Source organism: Lycium ferocissimum, chromosome 7, assembly GCF_029784015.1.
Source record: "Lycium ferocissimum isolate CSIRO_LF1 chromosome 7, AGI_CSIRO_Lferr_CH_V1, whole genome shotgun sequence".
NCBI lineage: Eukaryota > Viridiplantae > Streptophyta > Magnoliopsida > Solanales > Solanaceae > Lycium > Lycium ferocissimum.
Window position 1 is genome coordinate 43,058,056 of NC_081348.1, and position 16,988 is coordinate 43,075,043.

Below are 16,988 nucleotides of genomic sequence, written 5' to 3' on the forward strand. Positions count from 1 at the left end.
ATTATTATGTTCAAAGGGTGGTGGGCTTGATTGATATTTCCTGTTTTCCCATTTGAGTATCTTCCGTTACTTTAGTTATATTCAACGGTTTTGGGCTGTTTGATAATTAATTCCTTCTCTCATTGTAGTTGACTTAGTATATTGGTGATGGTCACTAGACTAATTTAGATGGAAAAAATTTGAAATGATAGTTGGAATAGAGAATTAGATAGAGTTATGAAATGAACATATTAAATTTGAAATAATTAATTTTCTAAACGGATCAAAATAGAGAACATGCGAAGCAAAATGAAACGTACGGAGTACCTAATTATTGTGATTGAAAAACGGATTTAATGTTGTGAAACTATTCAGTCATAGTAATTTATCAAAGTCCTGCCCTCGGATGAGGATGACCATGACCGAAAACTATTAAATCTAATATTTTAAAGTTGAAATGCATCTCTTCGTGGCATATAACTTCTAACTAATGTAAAGATTAAGATGTGCAATTTGAAAGATTTTTGTATAAAGAAAGTCAACGTAATGAGTCTGAATTTTCCACATCGGAAGGATCGAAAAAGTGTCGAAGAGGTTCTGAATTCTAATCCATCAAGAATGAATTTGTGTTGAATATACTTGTTGCTAATATCTTCTAAATTGATGTGTAACAAAGAATGCTAATTTGCAGTAGCATTTAAATACGTCAACATCTCTGTTGACCCACCCCCAACAAAAAAAAAAGAAAAAAAAGAAGAGGAAAAACGCTGTTGGACTTAAATATATTAATCTTTTTGTTTAAATTTATATAGCATCATTCGAATTTTGAAATTTTTACATTTCGATCCTCAATTTAAACTTGGGATTTCTAAGTTAGTGAAATAAAGTTTACTCTATATATTAGAAAAATATATAAAAATTACTATAAGTCCTAGAATTAAAGTTTTAAATTATTTAAAGACATACGAAAAAAAACGTATTATAAGTCATATAATTAAAAATTAAAAATATTAAAGACATACGTTAAAAAAAAGTAAAATCGCATTTGTCCGAAATCCAACAGGTACGTAAGTATATGGCAAGTCTGGACACAGACTAAACTATTCTCAGTTCCTTTCCGTTCAGTGCTTTCAGTCTCCACTTTGTTCCTGCAATAACTGTTTTCCTTTTTCATTTTCTCATATTCAGACCCTCTTCTTAGTACCCATTAATTTCCTCACCCTCTCTGTAACGCCACAATTTTGTAACTCCCAAAAAACCATTCTTTGTTACTTTTCCTCTCCATTTTTTCAAGTTAGAGAGAAAAATGGTTTCTTTTCCTACTCTTGCTTCCCTGTTATGCCTTGTTTGGCTACTCACCATTTCATCTCCAACAGCAGCTTCCTTTACTTGCACCTCCCCTGGAACTTGTGACGCCATTATTGACTACACTTCACCCAACGCCACTACTTTTAACGCCGTTAAAAAACTCTTCAACCTCAAGAACCTCCGTTCTCTTCTTGGCGTTAACAACCTTCCTGTTAGCACCCCTCCTAATCAGAAACTCCCTGCTAATCAAACCATTAAAATCCCTTTCCCATGTCTCTGTAGAAACGGTACAGGAATAGCCAACAAACGGCCAACTTACACCGTTATCGCCGGCGACTTCTTATCGCATATTGTTTCCGATATCTTTGGCGGTTTATTTACTGTTCAGGAACTTCAGACGGTTAATAATATATCTAACCCGAATTTGATACAACCTGGAGATAAATTGTGGATCCCACTCCCTTGTAGCTGTGATGATGTGGAAGGTGAAAAGGTTGTTCATTATGGTCGTTTGGTGACAGCTGGCAGCACCATTGATGATATTGCTCAGCAGTACAATGTTTCCCAGGATACCCTTTTGAGATTGAATCGTTTAGCAAGTCCTAAAGAACTTTTAGCTGGTTCTGTTCTTGATGTTCCGCTTAAAGGTACTTCATTTTTTACTGCTGTTGTGTTTTGGTTTGTTGATTTCCTGAACTTTAGTTGTTGTGATTTGGGGGAAAGTTGCAGAAAGTAAGAATTTGCCAGCCTGGCACTCAATTGGGGGAAAAAGGTGAAGGTGTAATTAGCAATGTTTTTAAACACTGATTTAAGCATGATTAGATTTTCAAAAGTGCACTATTTTGCTTTGAGGTATATTACTTCTACTACTGTACTATTTAGTATTTACTTGCTAAACCTAAAGGTGCAAACTTTGTTTATTAGGTATAAATAAAGTTTGCACCTTGAAGGTTTGTTTGAGTTTCGTGGTTGTGATTGCATATTTTACTAGTGTTTAATTGCTCTTGGTTGATTTTGATTTCTGACTACTTCCTGCCTTTGACAATCCCTAATGTACCAATTAATTCAGTCTGGGCTAATTGTGAGGACTCAAAACTCCGAACAACTAGCAATGTTGAATTGACACTAGTGGGTTCATCATCTACTATATATACAAAATAAAGAATTTTGACCCTGTAACCTAGGCTTTATATGCTCAAACTCTGGAGTTCAAGAGTCCAGTGGGCCGTTATACTTACAGAGCATATGTCAATTAAATGATCAAGTATATCATGAATGGAATAAACTAGTCCTTGGTTTTATTAGTTAAAACATGTTTGTTTTCATTTTTTTTTAACTAAAAATGTTTGTTTTCAATTTTTTACAACTATCAAAATGTGTATTTTTATATACTTCAAGTAATCAATCCTACCTTGTAAGAAACAGAGAAACCAAATCCATTAGTTGTTAGTAGCTGACCTTTTTTTTTTTTTTCCCCAACGGTTAGTAGTTAACTTTTACCTTACATCTGTTTATTTTCATCCATTTAACCCCTCTACAGCATAGAAATGATGGGTTACCCTATTGGGCATCAAAGGGTGTGGCTTAATGGTCAATGAAGTGGGACTGATCACAGGAGATCAGGGTTCAAATCCTAGGAAAGACGAAAAAATTATGTGATTTCTTCCCATCTGCCTAAGCCTTAGCAAGCTGGCGGACACCACTGATATAAAGAAATGATGTGTTGCCTTATTGGCTTGTTAAAGGCCTGTGTTCATTAGAAATTTCTTTTACGCTTCCAGTAATTTCTTTCTTGCTAAATTGATTCTTTTATCAGTATCCATTCCCACGACAGAAAACTTCAATGTCCTTAAGGCATGCTAAACATTGGTCTCCCAAGAAGCTACTTAATGCATGGATTGGAAGACACTTCCCTTGTGGCACACCTTGTAGTTTCTTCTCTTTCCGGATCAGTGATATCTGCTAAATTAAAGACCATGAGAAAATGATAAGTGAAGATTGATGATCAAGATTGCTAAATCTAGTTCTGCAAATCATTCATTAACCATATTTGAAATTTTCATATCTTCTTGCTGGTTGTTACATAGATAACCAATAGTAGCACTTTTCAACGCCTTTTGGCTTATGCCATGATTACTAAAATTCTCAAGTGTTTGATTTGCAGCTTGTCAATCAATGGTGAGAAATACTTCACTGGACTATCCTTTGCTTGTCCCAAATGACACGTACATCTTCACTGCTGCCAATTGTGTAACGTGCAAGTGTGATGCTGCGAACAACTGGACGTAAGTTTCTGAACTGATCATGTTGATTTGTACTTCTGTTACAGCTTGACTCTCAATATAACCTAATGCTGTTGCATCATACGCTGTTTTTCTACCTTGCTTGCTCAGCTTGCAATGCCAACCATCCCAGATAAAGTCATCTCTTTGGAAGACATGCCCCTCTATGCAGTGCCAAGGTTTAGATAACTTCTACATTGGGAATGTCACGTCTTCAGATTGTAATTCCACAGTTTGCACTTATGCTGGTTACAGTAACCAGACCATTTTTACAGCAAGCACTCAGTTAACTTGCCCTGGTAAGTTTATACAGTTCCTAATTTGTCCGTGACACACTAAAATTGGTTGTTTATGCGCTAAACTAAGACATGTTTGTTGTTGGTACAGCGGATGGCAATAGTGCTTCTGGATTGAGGACATGGACATGGAGATGGAATATCATCCTGGCTGCTATCCATCTAGTGTTGCTATCTGCTTTGTATTTGAGATAACTCCATGGTTATAGGAAACTCCACATGGTGATGTCTGTAAAAGGGTGTAGTTTTCTTAGCTTATAGTAGTAGCATTTATGCTGGTGGAGTGATGGGAGAAATCTTCAGTTCATCCACGAACATGATTTAGACAACCTTTCTTCTTTTCCCACTTTAGACATGGTACTTTTGTCATTTTGTCAGTCTTCAGGATTTATAACTGTTAAATTTGACGTTTCATTTTGTGAATGAATGCCACGTCGGTTTGATTTGTCCTTGTAGTTTTAAATGATTTGGTTGATCATAGTAGGAAGAATTTTTATGGTCAAGTGTCTCTTATATTTTTCCGTCCCGATGTGATGATAAATCACCTTCAGCTGAACAAAGCTTCTAGCTTGGTTGGATTGGCTTATTTCAGTAGCTTTTAAATAAAATAGCTTTTAAGTATTTTTGTAGTGTTTGAATAAAATAAAAAAATTATTTTAAATACTTAACTTTTTTTTAAATCATAAGTTATAAGTTCATCCAGTCATACTCACATGTTGATTCAATGATTAGTGATTACTGCTTGAATCTTTCGTTTCTGAAAGTTGAATTAGACATTTTGAACTACGTGGCTTTTGCACGCATAAATATTCAAAGGCTGAAGATATGGTATTAAATTTTTATCTCTAATTTGATCAATATAAGGAAAAGAAAAAGCAATTTTATCTCTAATTTGATCAATATAAGGAAAAGAAAAAGCAATCAACCTATAAATTAAACTAAACGAAAATGTGATCCTTCTAGATAGACCATATACACTATGAATTAAGTACCTTTTATATCCAACCAATTGACTAAGAGCCCGTTTGGACTGGCTTATAAGTTGGTCAAACCAGCTTATAAGTCATTTTTAACTTATATGAGTGTTTGATAAAAATAGAAAATAACTTAAATTAAGTTAAAAAATGCTTAAAATAAACCAAAATCAAAAAGTTACTCAACCCCAACTTATCAAGTTTGCCCTTTTATCCCTTATATTTTTCTATTAATTTCAATACTACCCTTATTTCTAAAAACTTTTAAGCACTTTTATCCAAGCACGTAATTACTTATTTATAAAATAAGTTTCAATACTTAAAAATACTTTAAGCACTTATACTTAAAAGTCACCTTTTTTCAGCTAATCCAAACGGAATCTAAATACATTACCTGGAAAAATTACTCCAAGTATGATGAGTTCCCTTTACTTTAAAACTGAAAAAATGGTTTTACTAATAAAGACTCCACTAGAAGTAGTAGTGGAGTATTATTTTTTATTTTAAAAGGTTTCCCAGGTCAAAATGTTTAAGGTGGGCTAGGCAGAAGTAGGAATGTTAATGGCCACCTAGCTAAACTTGGTTTTACCGACTCTGTTTCTTCTCTTTTGTAGTCCTATCCTCTATAATCCCCGAAGCCTCACCGCTCTGGCAACCTTTTCGGACGGCGGGACACACTAGGTATGACATTCAATTTCGTTTCTTGTACACGCACAGATAACCTCACCATACAACCTGAATTTCCCCACTTTACTCGTATTCAACCTGCTCTAAACTCTTTCTTCATAGTGCCCCCTTTCTTTATTAAGTGGATTATGCCCATTCCTCTGAGTGAGTGGTAGAATTACGAGTGTTTGTTGGGGTTTCGGTTTGCCTATTGTTTCTCTGTTTCGGTTTGCCTATTGTTTCTCTGTTTTTTTGTGACAGAATTTTAAGGAATATAAGGTTGCATGTTGCATTTTGCTGAAGATATCATCCTAGTTTACAATTCATCAAAACGAAAAGTTTCCACCTTACATTATCAAAATTCAAAGATATCATCCTAGTTTGCAAAAATAAAGAAAGCAAGATGGTTTTACCCTGTGTAGCTTCAGGTATCAACTGCTTTTCCATGTTCTTCGAACTGTACAATTAGTCCTGTTCTAGGAAACCAATATACTGCTTTTTCTCATTCTGTTGCAGTGTTACTATTGTTACGTTGTACAATTTTTCATCATCTTTTCACATCCACACCTCCTCTCCCCCAAACTAAACCAAAAAGAGCCGATTTCAGGATTAACAGTTGGAATTTCTGTTTTCATAGATCACAACCCGTGTTGCCCCGAATACAGCATAGAATACAACAACAACAACAACAACATACCCAGTATAATCCCACCAAGTGGGGTCTGGGGAGGGTAGAGTGTACGCAAATCTTACCCCTACCTTGGGAAGGTAGGAAGGCTGTTTTCGATAGACCCTCGGCTCAAGAGAAGGAAATAGAACATAGAATGGCAATAAAAAATAAAAGAGAAGAAAGACGGAATTATAGATATCTCCACATGTGTTTAAGCCATACAAACCAGACCTTATGTAAGAACACACAAAAGCAGTAAAGAAAACAAGACACTAAGTTGTTGCGTCTCGTTTCTCAGAAATTGTTTTTTCTCTCTTCTCTATGTTATTTCCTCTCTTCAGTTGTTGTATTCCGATATATTCGTTCTTAATTTTCTGTCTGACTATCAGGTCCTTCTACTTTGATTATGAAGTGAGGGACACCAGGTTATAAAAATGGCATCTGCACAATTGACCACTAAGGCGATGTATAATGGGTTTACTGAATTGGAAGTGATAGAGGAAATTTCCAAAATCTGCTCATTGAGATACGCACATTGCCGTTGTAATTCCTTTGCAAGAATCAAACAGAATAGCTTGAAGTATGTTTACGGTAGCAACAATTGTTCTTTATCTATTGGAAAAAGCAAAAGATTTTTATCTTCACCTGTCATTTGCCCAAGGAAGCCGAAATCTTTAAGGTTCCGTAATAAGTTCAGTTCAGAGAGTGGTGTAGAAGCTTCTGATTTGGAGGATACCACTGTTGTAAAGGGAATTGATAATCTCTCAAGCTCAAGTGGAGAAGTTTTGTAAGTCCCCAGTCCCACTTAAATTTTCTGGATTGTTTTTTTTTTTTTTTTTGTGAGAGTCAGTAGTTGGCTTAATTTCCTGGGTTTGAATATGAAACAACAACAACAACAACATACCCAGTATAATCCCACAAGTGTGGACTGGGAAAGGTAGAGTATATGCAGACCTTATCCCTACCTTGGGAGGTAGAGAGGCTGTTTCCCATAGATCCTCAGGTCAAGAAGGTTTGGGAATGAAACATTGAAGTTATATAGCCTTCACAATTTTTGTCTCTGGATTACTCATTTTTTGTAAGTAATTATTACGGAGGTTAGTTTCATTAATGAAACTCAGAGATCTTACTGACTCTAGTATGTATTTTAAACTTTCAATATGCCATAATGTGGACCAGATCCATTTTTCTTTATTCCATGTCTGCCAAAGGGTGGGGCAAAGGTGGGGAGGGAAGGGGTTTTATAATTTATTATCTACTCTGATATTTACATGTTAATTGCCTTTATGGATTTTACGGCTAGCTATAATATATATTGAGTTATGTGGTTAAATCTTGAACAAAATGGCTGCACTACTGATTTGCCTTTTTGATAGTTTTCAAGTCAGTTTAAGTTGTTGCTCCTCATTGTTTTGGTGACATCATGATCATAAGTTGTTGCTCCTCATTGTTTTGGTGACATCATGATCATACTTTTATTATTTACTTCTGTTTGAACTGGCAAGTATTCTCACAAGCATGAAGCTATTTTACCCTTCACATCCCTTTTCTGATCTAGTTTCTTTTTTCTCTTCTTTTTGTCGGTTTCAGTGAGTTGAATGAGACTGTTCCCATTATAAAAAATCTCGAAAATGACTCAGTAGAGGCTCCTACAAGTTCATCTCAATCTGAGGATGTCAGGCGGGAACTTGTGATGCTGACTTTGCCAGCAATAGCTGGACAGGCCATTGACCCTTTAACACAATTAATGGAGACTGCTTATATTGGCCACCTGGGTAAGGTGCAACGTTTGCACATTCAGCATTTTTATATAACTCTTTAATTGAATTTTACAATCTCCTGAGATCACAGATGAACAACCTTCTATTTCGGGGGTTGAGGGAGGGAACTTATGTTAGCGATTAATTCATCGATGGTGGTAGTTCATCAAATGAGGATCAGTAGTTTCTGTAGCGCGTAGTCATGTTTTAGGCATAATGGTTATGCTTGGACCGATTTAACATATATAACTTAGCTATTTTTGTTGGGGCTACCAACATACTTTAGTTTCTATACTCTTTAAAATGTGTGCCATCCTTCAGGTTGTGGCACTAAAGAAAATAATGTTTCCTTTGCTGTTTCCCTACTTAAATAGTTTAGATGTTTTTTGTTGTGTATTATCTGAGTTTCGTACCCTTTGCTCTTCAATTACTAATGGTGACGTTTATCTGTCAAAATTATTTTTCCTTCTCTTTTCATTTCTTGATAGGACGGGTTGGGGGAGTGCTTTCTTTTAATGTTCTTTTCCCCTATATGTGTTCTTTAAAAGAACTTGAATTTCTTCATTATGTCCGGTGAAGATGGACTTGGTTTTTCTGTGGATTTCTTCCCCTTTTCCTTTTCGAGGGGTACTACCAAGAGGGGCTGGAGGGAGTGTTGGCTTTTTATGTTTTCTGCTGTACTGTTACTGTTTTGAAACTTGGGAGTTACTTTCGTCTTACAGGTTCAGTGGAGTTGGCTTCAGCTGGTGTCTCCATATCAGTTTTTAACATTATATCAAAGCTATTTAATATTCCTCTACTCAGTGTTGCTACATCTTTTGTGGCCGAAGACATTGCTAAGAATGCGCGCAAAGTTTACCTGTCAGGTAGATGTCACGTTTACTTTTTGTCATTCATTGTGTTATAATTGCTTAGGTATTCAACTGACTTAGAGTTAATTTTCCTACAAAAATCTTTAGGACTCGTGCTCTGACTTTTATTATTCACATCTGTCTATATGTTGTGCAGAGGAGGCAGAAGGCACTAATGGTAGACTTTTCACTGGGATAGCAGAAAGGCATCAGTTTTCTTCTGTGTCTACGGCATTACTTTTAGCAGTTGGCATCGGCATCATTGAAGCTTTGGCTTTGGCGTTGGGATCTGGATTACTTCTTAGTTTGATGGGCATATCACCTGTATGATGGCATATATATTTTGTCGCTTCCCTATCTTTCATCTGAGTTCTGTCTTTGATGCTTGCTTTCATTTGTACGATTTAGATCTTTAGCGCATAGGTGCACATAATATTCTGAATAAGGAAAAAGGTTTAAATAAGGCTCACAAGAGACCTTTTTCGTCCTGGCTAATTTATAACTCATATAGCTTTTATCTCTATTTGCCCGTGACTAAATTTGTTTGGTTTCGCTGACTACTGTTTAATTTACCTTTTCCTCTTTTTTTGAGAGGGTTGTGCTCGTTAATTGGGAAAGCAGAAGTTAAATGAGAGGGAAACCTTCATGAAATTGGTAGCATGCACAATTTGGGTGCAGAGTGTAGTTGCAATCATTTGGCCCGGCTGCAACTTCAATATCAATGTGTAATTTGATGATGTCTACTAATAATCCGATGGTGTAGTAATAATATTTAATTCCATCTCAAGGAACATAAAACCTATTTGGTTCGACTAAGTTGTGTTGTCTCAGTTTTTCATTTTAGTAATTCATGTTTGCAACCTGAGCGGATTGAGTTGTTTTTTGTTATTTGGCTAATTTTACTTAGTATAAAACAGTTGCGCTTCTAGACAAAGGAAGACAGATTTCTTCTTAAGACAGATTTCTTCTTAGGATAACTAGATTCCCGTATGGTTTAATTGGAGGAGAAAAATTCCTGATGACTTCTAAGGCGAGGTTTGGTTAGGAAAGTGGGAAGACAGTTATTTGTGGCTTCATAGAATGTTTCATCACAATTCTCTTCTCGTGTTCATGCAGGCCCCTTAAACACACAGCGTTGTGTACTTGCATAAAGACGTTCCTAAGTGTTTTTACTAAGAAAATTCTTTTGTTCATAGACTTCACCTATGAGAGTTCCAGCCAAACGATTTCTTGCCCTGCGTGCTCTTGGTGCTCCTGCATTTGTCGTTTCCTTGGCCCTTCAAGGCATATTCCGTGGATTTAAGGATACAAAGACTCCAGTCGTCTGTCTAGGCAAGTTTTGAATCCCTGCATGTTTAGGTGATAATTTTGCTTGCCCAAGATCCTTTCTGCTGGTTTCATTTATGCAGTTGTGACTTGTAAATTCCAACATTTGGGTATCCTCACTTTGTGGCAGGCAATGTGCCATAACCTTCTGGTTAACTTGTGACGCCTTTGTCATGTAATACATATATCCTCTCCTCTTATCACTGTGTTTTCAACTCTAAGTTGTTTATTTGCACTTGAATTTGTTCACCATTTGGATTATCCTCTCCTCTCCTCTCCTCTTATCACTGTATTATTCAACTCACTCAAAATATGTTTTTCCTCATCTTCTTAAAGTTGTTTATCAATGCAATTAGATGTAATTTACAGTGCAATTCTTTGTTGTTCCTAGATATGTTAAGGGAGCTAAGGTCGAACTGCTGTAATAATGTAGCATATTATTTGTGCAGGCATTGGAAACTTTGTAGCTATATTTTTGTTTCCCTTATTTATGTACTATTTCGGCTTGGGTGTGTCTGGAGCTGCCATATCCACTGTCATTTCACAGTATGTACTTCTCTCTGGTCTCTTTCTAATCGTATTTGCTTTTCTTGTCTGCTTTCTTATACTTTTGTTTTTTTAAATATCAATTCTCTGTATCTTGATGTGAATGAATTACTTATAAGCTTCAATTTTTCTAGATACCTAGTGGCCTTTTCTATGATGTGGTACTTAAATCGGCGAGTAAAGATATTACCTCCAAGATTTGAAGAGCTGCAATTCGGTGGCTATTTAAAATCTGGTGAGTGTTTATTCTTGATATGCGTATTCCAAGATTTCTCCTATTTGAAATACAAGCTCACCTTTGTACTTGTACCACAAAAATCTCTCGATGCTTGTTGTGTTTCATGTCCGTATACTTCTCATGGCAGTTAAAGAATTCATCTAATTTTGTATTTTGTGCTGCCTTAGGTGGGTTTCTCATTGGAAGAACTCTTTCTGTCCTTTTCACAATGACACTTGCTACATCAATGGCTGCCCGTCAAGGTTCTGTAGCGATGGCTGCTCACCAGATATGCTTACAAGTTTGGCTAGCTGTCTCCCTCCTCACTGATGCACTGGCTGCATCGGCACAGGTAAATCTATTTAAATGAAATTTCTTTTATCACGCCTTAAATTGTTCCAGTTCTCCTTGTAACTTCTTTTTTCTCATGTACTTCCTGCAACAGAACCTTCTGTCTTAATGTGCATGTATATTGGTCCCCTGTGCTTACGTCAATTCTTTTTCTTGTTTATGGTGTGTGCATCATGTTCAAATTGGCAACAACTTCTGGTGTTGATCGAAGCTTTCAAATGACATATATCAGATGATATATTATAGGATTTGACCAGTAATAGTTGTTGCATGCATCTTGTCACTCTTTTATCAATTTGATGCAACTACTCCTTACTTTGTTTCCAGGCGTTGATTGCTAGTAATTTATCAAAAGGTGATTACGTGATAGCAACCGAAATTACACACTATGTGCTAAAGGTTTGTGCTTCCCTTCTTTTTTGTGCCGTTGAGCTCTGCAAGTTATGAGGCGCTCTACACTAATTAATATCGGTTTGGATCCATAATTTGCAGATAGGGCTACTTGCAGGTGTTTTTTTGGCTGCTGCATTGGGTGTTTCTTTTGGCGCTTTATCTACTTTATTTACCAAGGATGCAGAAGTGCTAGGTGTGGTTAGTACAGGTTTATTGGTATGTCTCTATACAGAGTATTTGATTAAATTTGTCAGTGATTTAACAATGAGTAAGATGTTCGTATCTTTGAATGGTTCTCTGAAGAGTGAGGTTATTGCTAAGAAACTAAGTTTGAAACTGTAAAATTGCTGCAGTTTGTCAGTGCCAGTCAACCAATAAATGCTCTTGCATTTATTTTTGATGGCCTCCATTATGGTGTTTCAGACTTCGCTTATGCAGCTCGCTCCATGGTAAGCTTGTATTATGATATCAATACTTTCCAAGTATATATTTTCACACCTGTAAATTCCCGCTCTCCTTCTTCGGCATACAGATGCTGGTGGGGGCAATATCATCTGGATTTCTGCTTTTTGCTCCGAGACTTCTTGGTCTTCCTGGTGTTTGGTTGGGCTTGACCCTCTTCATGGGATTACGCATGATGGCTGGTGTTATCAGGTAACGGATATCCTCCATCTTCCTCGTTTTTGCATGCAAACTAAAACTGTACTTGTGGATTTAAGTATGTGGTTCCATGTTTTTCCTGGGCAAGATTCTTCTGATGCTCTGTGTACCGTTCCTTGTTTGTGTACTTAGAGGTATTTTCCATTGATTTAGCAATAAACGTTGTTGATTTCAATTGCAAGCTGGAGGTTTTTAATGAGTTAATGCATGCAACAACAACAACAACAACCCAGTGTAATCCCACAAAGTGGGGTCTGGGGAGGGTAGGATGTACGCAGACCTTACCTGAACTTTTTTGGGGTAGAGAGGCTGTTTCCGATAGACCATCGGGTCAAAAAGAGACATAGTCAATGCAGGCAGCAAAATATCAAGATAGAAAATAAATGGAGCAACACATAGTAATACACACATAAGGCTAATGCTCTACGTGATACCTAGATACCACTACTAAGAAAAGGAGAAAAGGAGATGGAAAGGCTAGCCCATACCTCTCGCACACACAACGCGACAAAACTCAACTACCTACTAACCTTCTATCCTAGTCTTCGATCTCCAAATCTTCTTATCTAATGTCATGTCCCCAGTTAGCTGAAGCTGTGCCATGTCCTGTCTAATTACCTCCCCCAGTTCTTCTTCGGCATACCTTTACTTCTCCTAACTTCTGCGACCGCCAATCTGTCACACCTCCTAACTGGTGCATCCTCACTCCTCCTCACATGCCTGAACTATCTCAGTCTTGCTTCTCTTATCTTGTTCGCCACGGAGGCCACTCCGACCTTATCTCGTATAACTTCATTTCTAATCATATCTCTTCTAGTATGACCACACATCCATCTGAGCCTCCTCATCTCAGCTACCTTTATCTTTTGAAAGTGAGCGTTCTTGATTGGCCAGCATTCTGCCCCATACAATAATGCTGGTCTAACCACCACTCTGTATAACCTACCTTTCAGCCTAGGCGACACTTCTTATCGCAAAGCACCCCGGCGGCGAGCCTCCATTTCATCTACCCTGCTCCAATACGGTGTGCAACATCATCGTCAATCTCCCCTTTCCATTGTATTATGGACCCACGATACTTAAAGCTTTTTTGTGCCTCGATCTTCACTTCCACATTTGTCTCCTGCGTCACGTCACTGAACTTGCACTCTATGTATTCCGTCTTAGTCCTGCTTAACCTGAAACCTTTAAATTCTAAGGTCGTTCTCCAAAGTTCCAGCCTATCGTTAACTCCACTACGCATCTCGTCAATCAAAACTATATCTTCTGCAAACAACATACACCATGACACCTCCTCTTGAATATGTCGTGTCAATTCATCCATCACTAAGGCAAATAGAAACAAATAGAAACGGGCTAAGGGCTATCCCTGGTGCAACCCCATCACGACCGAAAAGTGTTCTGAATCCTCTCACTGTCCTAACTCGGGTCTTGACACCCTCGTACATGTCATGGTACCGCCCGATGTGAGTCGCGGCTGCACCTAAAGTCTAGGCATCTCCAAAGGACCTCTCGAGGGACTTTATCATATGCCTTCTCCAGTCGATGAACACCGTGTGTAAGTCTCTCTTTATCCTATCTTCGCTCAACCAATCTCCTGACAAGATGAATAGCTTCTATAGTCGATCGCCCCGGCATGAATCCGAACTGGTTCTCGGATATCGACACATCCTTCCTCATCCTCATCTCGACCACCTTCTCCCAGACTTTCATAGTGTGGCTTAGAAGAACGATTCCCTTATAGTTAGTTGTTTCGGTGCCGTATATCGCCATTGTTCTTGTACAACGGAACCATTGTACTATGCCTCCAATCCTCCGGCATCCTAGCCGTCCTAAATATGACATTAAACAACCTAGTCAGCCACTCCATACCTGCCTCCCCTGCCCTCTTTCAAAAGTCTATTGGGATCTCATCTGGCCCAGTCGCTCTTCCCCTCCTCATCTTACGGATAGCCCCCCTAACCTTTGCACTCTTTATGCACCTACAATACCCAAAATCTCTACGACTCTCGGAATGCTCTAATTCCTCCAGCACGATATTCCTGTCCCCTTCTTCGTTCAAGAGCTTATGGAAGTACGTTTGCCATCTCCCATCTCCGTTTAATGTGTGTCTAATCGACCAACATTGCTTCATTCTCGTCCTTGATGCACTTCACCTGGTCCCAAATTGCGAGACTTCCTCTCTTTCGTCTTGGCGAGCCCATACAACTTCCTATCCCTGCATTTGCACTCGAGCTCTTTATACAAGTGCTCAAAAGCTGGTGTTCTAGCCGCCGTGACCGCTAGCTTCGCTGCCTTATACCTCTCCTTATTCCTCCTCTTGTCCTCTTCATCGACGCTTTCCACTAGCACCGCATACGCAACCTTCTTGACTTCTACTTTTCCTTGGACCTCTCCATTCCACCACCAATTCCCTTTACATCCACCAGAGTTTCCCCTCGAGACCTCTAGCTTCGGCTGTCCTACTTCTCCCTCATCTCCTGAGCTTTGGCCTCAGTTAGACTTCCCCATCTAATCTTTAGCCGGTCATGAGCAACCCTCTTCATCTTCTTTATCTTGATCTCTAGGTCAATAATCACGAGCTTATGTTGGGTTGTTAGATATGCATGCATGTTACAAGAATTCTAGATGAGCAGTGCTTGTGTTCAGGGGCTAATTTGTGTACTAATTTTGGGGCACGTGAACACATAGTCTCTCCATAAAACTAGTTATTTTATGTATATATTTTCTAAAATAGGTATAATATTATCTGCTAGAACTCATGCTACAAGAAAGCTAAATGGTGCGCTTGGTTGAAGGTTGAGTTATTTTCTTAGAGGACTAGGGATCAATTCCCACATAATACATATTCTTCTTCTAATTTTTCGTAGTTTTGGTAGTGAACCCATGTTCTAGAAATCCTAGATTCGCCTTTGTTGTGTTAGTGTTTTAGTAGTTTGAATAAGTAATTTGAATAACTGGAAATTTCAAATAACCAGTTATATACTTATATGACATGCTTTATGACTTTTGTGTTCAGGTTATTGTCAAATAAAGGTCCTTGGTGGTTTCTTCATTGTGAAACAAATGAAGCTAAGGTTAGTAGATTTCTCATATCATAGGTACAGCAACTAAGTTTTCCTTAAAAGTTTTGATGGAACTTTATTCCCTGCGTAATAAATTCCTACATTATTGTCCCTGCATGACAATCGCTGTAAGAAAAAAGTTGCATAATGAATCAATCAGGACCAACCTGAAGATACTCCCTCCGGTCCATAATAAGTGTCCTTTTGGCTTTTTTATTTTGGTCCAAAATAAGTGTTTTATATAATCAAGAAATATTAATCGTTTTCTTCCAAATTTATCCCTATTTACTTAAGTGAGTTTTTATGTAATCAAGAAACTTTATTATATAAGTACTATTTAGTTAAGGGTAAGTCAAAAGATTTTTTCTTTTCCAAGGAGTCGGTATTTTCTTAAGAGGTGTGTGAAAGGCCAAAAGGACACTTATTATGGACCGAAGGGAGCATATGATAACCTTGCTTTTGGATGAATTGAACCTAGAACCTTGAAGTCATAGGAACGTCAGACAATTGGCTTATCTGATGAAGCTTTGAAGTGGTGGTCTGCAATTTTGGTACAAAAGCAGTGAATAACCGAATACTTTGGTATATTCAAGTAAAGCAATAAGATGCTTTTAATTTACTGGGACAAAGCTACATTGTCATTTTTGAACTACAGAATGCACATCATTACCCATTGGCTTTTTTTTTTTTTTTTTATTTTTTTTTTTTTTATTTTAGGTTTACCTTGTTCTCTGATTATCAATTCGAAATTCTTATTACAGTCTAGTGTGCAGTTCACAAATGTCATTATCTGTTCATTAATTATCTTATTCCGCATTCTCTTTCAGGTTATTGGTTGAGTGGGTTAGATTTCTGGCCCTCTTTGAAACTTATGAAACCGTTAACTAGCTTTCTTGGATGTTATTTTTCTTCTCTGAAAATATGAGCTTCTTTTCTCCACAGGTACTCGCTCGCTTAGTTAGTCTCTTCCTTTTTCTTCCACAAGTTCTTTTTTGGGGTTTGGGTTTGGGGTTGGGGGGTGGGGGTGGGGGGTTGCGGTGGATATTCAATGATTCATCATGACTGCAATAATGCCTTGTGGCTTGCTCTGCCAATGTACACATGTTGGAACAAATGTATATATTTACTTATTGACTTTACTTCCCTATGTACATATATTAGGAAATTTTATATACCTTGTAACTTTTTGCTTTTAGTGGAATTTTATAATGTTCGGCGTCTTGGTTAACAAGTCAGTTTGCCAGAACGGAAAGGAAATAAAAAAGTTAATTAGTATCCATTGAATATACTATCGCCCCAACCCCATCTTCATTCCTTGAATTTCTTGATGTCAATCAATCCCTAGTGGTATTGGAAAACTTGGCGTGCACTAAATACATGTTGAATAGCCTTTTTATGACTTGCTATTAGCAAAAGAATTTGGATGTATACAATGAGTTTTGTAATGTTTGGGTATGTGTATTAGCCTACCTGTGGATTTCTATACCCAGCTTATCATAGTGAAGCCTCAGCTGTGAGATGATCACTGTTGTATCATCATTTTACCAGTTTTTTAAAGTGCAACACAGTATGAGTGAATGTCAAGATGATGTATAAAGATATTCCTGGCTAGAAACAATAAGCTTTTATGTTGAATGATAATGG

General features: G+C 37.5%; 2 protein-coding genes across 4 annotated transcripts; both read left to right on the forward strand.

Annotated features, from left to right (window-relative positions):
* Nucleotides 1–1,102: 1,102 nt before the first annotated feature.
* On the forward strand, nucleotides 1,103–4,308 carry LOC132065218 (lysM domain-containing GPI-anchored protein 2). Its single transcript, XM_059458500.1, has 4 exons — nucleotides 1,103–1,934; nucleotides 3,452–3,572; nucleotides 3,681–3,868; nucleotides 3,957–4,308. Exons 1-4 carry the CDS (start codon nucleotides 1,286–1,288, stop codon nucleotides 4,058–4,060), a joined length of 1,062 nt encoding a protein of 353 aa, XP_059314483.1. The 5' UTR covers nucleotides 1,103–1,285; the 3' UTR covers nucleotides 4,061–4,308.
* Nucleotides 4,309–5,346: 1,038 nt separating this feature from the next.
* On the forward strand, nucleotides 5,347–16,630 carry LOC132065214 (protein DETOXIFICATION 45, chloroplastic). Of its 3 annotated transcripts, none has more exons than XM_059458492.1 (15): nucleotides 5,347–5,520; nucleotides 6,565–6,962; nucleotides 7,766–7,950; nucleotides 8,658–8,801; nucleotides 8,944–9,110; nucleotides 9,983–10,118; nucleotides 10,562–10,658; nucleotides 10,793–10,893; nucleotides 11,064–11,227; nucleotides 11,554–11,625; nucleotides 11,719–11,835; nucleotides 11,973–12,068; nucleotides 12,152–12,273; nucleotides 15,299–15,380; nucleotides 16,172–16,630. In XM_059458492.1, exons 2-14 carry the CDS (start codon nucleotides 6,610–6,612, stop codon nucleotides 15,378–15,380), a joined length of 1,836 nt encoding a protein of 611 aa, XP_059314475.1. In that variant the 5' UTR covers nucleotides 5,347–5,520; nucleotides 6,565–6,609; the 3' UTR covers nucleotides 16,172–16,630. The 3 variants fall into 3 exon arrangements, with proteins under 3 accessions (XP_059314475.1, XP_059314474.1, XP_059314476.1); XM_059458491.1 differs by having other exon boundaries at nucleotides 6,588–6,962; XM_059458493.1 differs by lacking the exon at nucleotides 5,347–5,520 and adding an exon at nucleotides 5,735–5,933 and having other exon boundaries at nucleotides 15,299–15,356.
* The last annotated feature ends 358 nt before the right edge of the window (nucleotides 16,631–16,988 follow it).

Coding starts and splice junctions, on each gene's coding strand:
- LOC132065218 (XM_059458500.1), top strand. CDS start 1,286: ATGGTTTCTTTTCCTACTCTTGCTTCCCTGTTATGCCTTGTTTGGCTA. Junction 1,935..3,451: donor TCTTGATGTTCCGCTTAAAG/GTACTTCATTTT, acceptor TTTGATTTGCAG/CTTGTCAATCAATGGTGAGA. Junction 3,573..3,680: donor GATGCTGCGAACAACTGGAC/GTAAGTTTCTGA, acceptor TTGCTTGCTCAG/CTTGCAATGCCAACCATCCC.
- LOC132065214 (XM_059458492.1), top strand. CDS start 6,610: ATGGCATCTGCACAATTGACCACTAAGGCGATGTATAATGGGTTTACT. Junction 10,894..11,063: donor CGGTGGCTATTTAAAATCTG/GTGAGTGTTTAT, acceptor GTGCTGCCTTAG/GTGGGTTTCTCATTGGAAGA. Junction 11,836..11,972: donor TGGTTAGTACAGGTTTATTG/GTATGTCTCTAT, acceptor AAATTGCTGCAG/TTTGTCAGTGCCAGTCAACC.